This window comes from Poeciliopsis prolifica, unplaced genomic scaffold (genome assembly GCF_027474105.1).
Source record: "Poeciliopsis prolifica strain line A6 unplaced genomic scaffold, Auburn_PproV2 SCAFFOLD069, whole genome shotgun sequence".
NCBI lineage: Eukaryota > Metazoa > Chordata > Actinopteri > Cyprinodontiformes > Poeciliidae > Poeciliopsis > Poeciliopsis prolifica.
Window position 1 is genome coordinate 1,210,202 of NW_026562444.1, and position 6,935 is coordinate 1,217,136.

The following is a 6,935-nucleotide window of genomic DNA, read 5'->3' on the forward strand; positions in this document are numbered from 1 at the left end:
CAGATAAAGCATGACATCACAGCTCTGTGCTGTTTAATTAAAGTTTCTTCAGTCTGGTTCTGTTCTGCTTCTGAAGTTCTGGGTTTTTGGAAGAGAGTGTTCTGGACCTTTAAATTGAAAGTTTATGATTTCAGTTTTCTGTCTGTGGGGCTTTAAATATTTAATCTACACCTCAGATTGAGATTATTGATCCATCCAGGTAGCACTAATGAATGCTACCTGCTGATTGGTTTATAACGGCTAACCCATTAGCTTAATGAATGCTACCTGCTGATTGGTAGCATTCAGCCAATCAGACGCCCCATCAACATTATCATGTTGATGTGGATTATTTGAACAGTTTCATATTTCATCACATTCATATTTAAACTGGTTTATTAACCCAACCAGTCCCAGTCTGAACTGGTTCTTTGGTTCTACTGGGGTCAGACCTTCAGGCAGCTTCAGAACCGACCCGGTGGTACCGTTGTGATGATTCTGGATCGTGTCTTGAGCTGAAGACCACAGACGGAACCTGAATCTGAACCAGAACATTAAACCTGATGGAATCGGGTCCGGTTCCGGTTCCACTTCCTCGTTTTAACCTGAACTCTACTCATTATTTAAAACTTTGTAAAGTTTTTGTTTCTGATTATTGATTTAAACGTTTCTTCCTGAAAGCCGGTCGGCTGTTTTCTCCTGCTGAGCCTTCGTCCCTCAGCACCCACTTCTCCTCCTCTTCCTCCTCTTACTCTTCCTCCTCCTCCTCCCCTTCCTCCTCCTCTTCCTCCTCCTCTTCCTCCTCTTCCTCCTCCTCCTCCCCTTCTCCTCCTCTTCCTCCTGCTGTTCCTCCTCTTCTCCTCCTCCTCCCCTTCTTCCTCCTCTTCCTCCTGCTGTTCCTCCTCTTCTCCTAACGTGTCTGTTTGTCCTCAGGTGGGCAGGATGAGTACGTTCTGTCGTACGAACCCGTCGTTCAGCAGGAAGGTGAGTTCTCCAGAACCGGCCCGACCACTGACAGCTGATTCAGATTGAAGCTTCAGCAGCTGAAAGATTCACAGATTTAACTCGGAACCGATCAGAACCTCGGCGGTTCTCCTGGGTTCCTCCTCATCCAGATTCACTGGGATGATAATAAAAATATTTCTGATCAGAATCCAAAGAACTTTTATTATTAAAATATCCAGAAAAACAATTTGATATTATTACTGGATACTAAATATTAAAGCATTTTTTACTAATATATGTATGTAGAACTTGATAAACTACATAACAGAAAAATGAAAATATTTCAGTGAAGTTTAAATTAATGAAACCTAAATAGATTTATTTTTTACTTACAGGTTGGATGACTATATTTTAGTATAAATAAATAATGCATTGGTTACATGGTAAATATATAAAAAAGTTAAAATATTTAATCAAATTAAGAAAATGAGGATTACAAATATCTTTGGAAAATGTCCTATTTCAAGTTTCAGGATTAATTATATGTCAAGTTTAAATGTTCTTAATTGTATTTAAATCAAAATAATGTAGATTAGAGTCGAACAGACGGTGATGCTGCCACCTGCTGGACAAGTCAGTAAAAACATAGAAATAAAACAATTAGATTAAAATCTGAGCATATATTTTACTCTTTAGTCTTTTAATAAAAGCATAAAATGTTCAAAATCACAATGTTTTGCTCAGAAACGGGTTTTCTGTTCTGGCAGTGAACTACACCCGACCCGTCATCATCCTGGGCCCGATGAAGGACCGGATCAACGACGACCTGATCTCCGAATTCCCGGATAAATTCGGCTCCTGCGTCCCGCGTACGTCCGTCCGGCCGGCGCCGCTCCTCTGACCCGACCGAGCGGACCGGATCGGACCCGGGTAACGGCTGTGCCTGTGTCCCGCTGCAGATACGACCCGGCCCAAACGGGACTACGAGGTGGACGGGCGGGACTACCACTTCGTGGCGTCGCGGGAGCAGATGGAGAAGGACATCCAGGAGCACCGCTTCATCGAGGCGGGCCAGTACAACAACCACCTGTACGGAACCAGCGTGCAGTCCGTCCGCCAGGTGGCCGAGAAGGTACGGAACCGCCCCGCTTCGGGCCGAGCCGCGGCCCGGAGCGGAGCCTGAGTTCTGGTTCTGTTCAGGGGAAGCACTGCATCCTGGACGTGTCCGGCAACGCCATCAAGAGGCTGCAGCTGGCGCTGCTGCACCCCATCGCCATCTTCATCAAACCCAAATCCGTGGAGAACATCATGTGAGTGGCCCGGTCCGGTCCGACCCGGTTTCACCGATCCGATCCGGAGTTCTCTCCAGCGCTGACCCGGTTCTGCTCTTCCTGCAGGGAGATGAACAAACGTTTGACGGACGAACAGGGAAGGAAAACATTCGACCGCGCCGCCAAGCTGGAGCAGGAGTTCACCGAGCACTTCACAGGTCAGAACCGGGTCGGAACCGGGTTCAGAGCCACCGGGTTCAGAACCACCTGGGTTCAGAACCACCTGGGTTCAGAACCACCTGGGTTCAGAACCACCAGGTTCAGAACCACCGGGTTCAGAACCACCTGGGTTCAGAACCACCTGGGTTCAGAACCACCTGGGTTCAGAACCACCAGGTTCAGAACCACCGGGTTCAGAACCACCTGGGTTCAGAACCACCTGGGTTCAGAACCACCGGGTTCAGAACCACCTGGGTTCGGAGCCACCGGGTTCAGAACCACCTGGTTCAGAGCCACCTGGGTTCAGAACCACCGGGTTCAGAACCACCTGGGTTCAGAACCACCTGGGTTCAGAACCACCGGGTTCAGAACCACCTGGGTTCAGAACCACCTGGGTTCAGAACCACCTGGGTTCGGAGCCACCGGGTTCAGAACCACCTGGGTTCAGAACCACCTGGTTCAGAACCACCTGGGTTCAGAACCACCTGGGTTCAGAACCACTGGGTTGAAACCAGGTCTGCTTAACCTGTGTTTGGTGGTTCTGACCCGTACCTGCGGTCCAGTTCTTCAGAACATTATAAATCCAGATGAAACCAGAACGTTTAGTTTCTGCAGATGGAGGAAACGATTCCCAGGCTTTAATTGGAGGATTGTGTTTAAAGGGCCAGTGTTGTGTTTTTTTACAACATAATCAAGAAACTTTTTCCTTCAGCTGCTATAAAAATGCTCTAAATCAAAAATGACTCAATAGAAATTTGATTTTGTAATTTTAACACCTTGAAATTGGGTCTTGTCTCTTTAAAAACTCTGGTTCTTCCTGAAGCTCCGCCTCCAGGAAGTCCCAACATGGCTCCTCTATTAACCCTTTAATGTTTTTACCAGTGATGCTCTGAGCAGCAGCTCCTGTAATGAGCTCTGCTAATTGCTGCTGGCTAGTCTGAAGGAGCTGCGTCTTGAAGGCGGGGCTTGGTCCCCCCAGGTGTTTTGGGCAGGTGGTTGCCATGGAGATTGAAGGATTTCTTCAAAATGCCTGGAAGTTGATTTTACATGATTTATCCCCTTTAAGGTTCTGATTGGTTCTGATTGGTTCTGCTGTGTTTTGGACCGCTGACCCGCCTCCTCTGTCCTCCTGCAGCCGTTGTCCAGGGCGACACGCTGGAGGAGATCTACGATCAGGTGAAGCAGATCATCGAGGATCAGTCGGGTCCGTTCATCTGGGTTCTGTCCAAGGAGAAGCTATGAGGCGCCGCCGCTCCTCTTCATCACTTGGGTTATTCTGGAAGAAGAGTCCAGCTGCAGACGGCAGCCTCACCCTCCATCCATCCGTCATCCGTCCATCATCCATCCATCCGTCATCCCTCAGCGATCAGCAGACGGCTCCATGTTGTTCCGCCTGATTTGGAAGCACACAGGAAGTGACATCACACTCAGCACGGTACAGCTCCTTAATGTTTAAGGACGGAGAACTTCGGAGGAGAGTTCGGAAACGTACGAAGCAGATTTTCTTCCTTTTTCTTGTTTTCTTTGTGGGTTTTTTCCAGCCGGCTCCGTTTGTCGGGTCGGAGAATCAGAGACACAAAAAGCAAAACTTTGCACGTTTGAGCTTTAACAGCATGTCGGTTTAAACCCGTTGATTTCCCATCAGCCCCTTCACCTCAGCGTCTGACATCACAGCTTCTGTCACAGCTTTTCTGTCTTTTTTTATTGATTCATGTTTAGTTTTGAACATTTTCGCTCCTCTGCTGCAGGACGTCTGTCAGGAAGCTGCAGGGTCTTCGCTCTGCCACCAGAGGGCGCCAAAGAAATCCTCCCCGAAAAACGAGCTGATTTTAAACTCATAAATTAAAACAAACAGAAATGATTAACGGTTTATTAGACTCAATCAAATTCACATGAACTTAAACTAACATATTTTTTTGGTAAATTTAAGACTAAATGCACAGAAAAACGTTCTAAATAAACTTTAGTGCCAAAAATCAAACAAAATAGCAAAATCATCAGTTTATTTTTACAAATTTTATCGTCAGAGTAAAATAAACCCGTTTATTTTAATAACAGAACATTTCATACCATAAAATTCAGGTGTTGAAAGGGAGAAATTAAAAGAACATTTTAAATATTTTCCCATTTTAGTAAAAAAATAAAAGAAAAAGAAAGAAAATTTTAATGATTTTGTTTTTAGAATAAAAAAATGATCCTATTTTTAACAAAATATTATTAATAATTATATATTTCTTTAGTCTTGTTAAAATTGTGCCAAAATCTGTTATGGAAATTTTTTATGAAGCCAAAGGAAAAACAGAACATAAATTAACGCATAAATTTGAACAAATTGTTAAAAGATTTCAATAATTGAATTAAAGCTGATGGAACAAAAATCATAAACATTTAATACAAAACAGAAAATTATGGATTGGATGACATTTAAAAGTTCACATATAAAATCAATTTAATTTTCATTCTAAAAATTCTCCAGGATTCTGAATTTAAATTTTAAAAGTTTCAAAGAAATGATTTACTAACTTTTTTATTTTCATGTTTATTTTCAGTTAGAAATAAAATGATATAATTAAAACCAAAAACTCAGGAAGGAAAAAAACATGTTTGCCTTAGGATTAAAAAAATCATAAATATAAAAACCATTATTTTACAAGCTTAGTTGCACATCATGAATTATTAAAAATGTTTAAAGACTTTATCAGAATTTAATTATAGCTGCTACAGATTATAAGAACATAAAAATAGAAATATTTACAAAGTTTACAGTAAAATCAACATATTTCTTTTTAAAACCAGTTAACCTCATTCTGACATGAAATCCTCCAAACTGCGTTAAATTTTTTATTTTTATTTTTTATCAAACTGCGTTAAATTAAATCTTAAGTTTTTTCTCTTCCTCTGGTTTCTCCTCGTTACCATGGCGACCCCAGCTGCTCAGCGGCGCCCCCTGTGGCCGAAGCGTGGCCCTGGCAGTGGCGACGTCCGTCAGCAGCGTCAGTGTCTTACCACGTGTTGTTGTGGCTGCGCCTGCAGCGCCCCCTGCCGGCGCTCGCAGGTGAAAGAGATTTTGACAGATATTTAACCTTCGGTAAACTGCCTATTTTGTTATAATGAAAGTCTATATTGAACTTCAGCACTACGGGATTCTTTCTTTGCTTTGGTAATCATATATGAATAGAGACGTATAAAGAGATTTGAATATGGATATATATTTTTTTCTTTTTCTTTGATCACCACCTCCTTTGTCTTTTAATTTTTTTAAAGCATAATAAAAAGTTAACAGGAAAACCAGGAGTGGACCTCGACTCATCTTTCATGTCGGTTCTGTCTAGAAACGACCTGCAGAACCTCCAGCGGCTCTACAGGTCAGAGGTCACAGATAATCCAAAAATATATATCTTATATTTTTGTATGGATAAATCCAGAAAGAACCAGAGACCCTTCAGCTGCAAACAGGAACAAAATAATGTGTTAAACCTGTCAGTGATTCAAGTTTTATTCAGTTTAAACCATCAGTTTTATTTCAGTGGTTTATCTCAGCTATTTAAATGAAACTTGATAAATTAATAATATGCTTTAGCACAGAAACAAGATGGTGTTACGTTAGCTTTTAATTATTTTCACACTCTGCTTGAAGTTACAATCTTGCTTTAAAATAAAAAACCTGTAAGGAAATAAACATCTTTCATACGGCGCTGCCTGCATGGAGAGGAGGGACAGACGTGTCATCACCCATTCATCACCCATTCATCACCCGTTCATCACCCGTCATCACCCGTTCATCACCCATTCATCACCCGTTCATCACCCGTTCATCACCCGTTCATCACCCGTCATCACCAGGTCATCACCCGTTCATCACCCGTTCATCACCCGGTCATCACCCATTCATCACCCGGTCATCACCCGTTCACCACCCGTTCATCACCCGTTCATCACCCGGTCATCACCCATTCATCACCCGTTCATCACCCGGTCATCACCCGTTCATCACCCGTTCACCACCCGTTCATCACCCGTTCATCACCCATTCATCACCCGTTCATCACCCATTCATCACCCAGTCATCACCCGTTCATCACCCGTTCATCACCCGTTCATCACCCGTTCATCACCCTGAGGCTCGATGGGAGTTTTGTTCCAGTTCAACTGTAAATGCAGAAACTTCAGACAGCAGCAAAGCAACAGCAGGACATCATGAGAGACAGGATGGAAAACATCTCACATTTGGACAATTTTACTAAATACGTGAAACTCCAAAGAAACAAACATTTAAGATTCAAAGATTTCATCATATCAGAATAAATAGATTGAAATGGAACAACTGCTATCATACATCAAAATCTAGACGCTAGATTAATTATTCTATACAGATTTATTAAAATGAGAATGAAACCAACACTGACAGGAGGAAGGCAGACTGGAAAACTGCAAATATTAAAGACCAAAAACTGTTAATAATTGGGTGAACATCTCTATTGTACAGTTTCTTTCAAACATTTTCTTTACAAATAAGAAACT

At 42.5% G+C, this 6,935-nt stretch overlaps 1 protein-coding gene across 1 annotated transcript in view; it reads left to right on the forward strand.

Moving 5' to 3' along the window:
- The window catches only part of LOC129351696 (disks large homolog 1-like), a 61,721-nt gene extending 56,013 nt beyond the window's left edge, over positions 1 to 5,708 (forward strand). The window contains 6 exon segments of the mRNA XM_055020628.1: positions 913 to 963; positions 1,692 to 1,793; positions 1,884 to 2,056; positions 2,125 to 2,234; positions 2,322 to 2,413; positions 3,550 to 5,708. Coding sequence (XP_054876603.1) covers positions 913 to 963; positions 1,692 to 1,793; positions 1,884 to 2,056; positions 2,125 to 2,234; positions 2,322 to 2,413; positions 3,550 to 3,656 — 635 coding nt within the window. The 3' untranslated portion in view covers positions 3,657 to 5,708.
- The last annotated feature ends 1,227 nt before the right edge of the window (positions 5,709 to 6,935 follow it).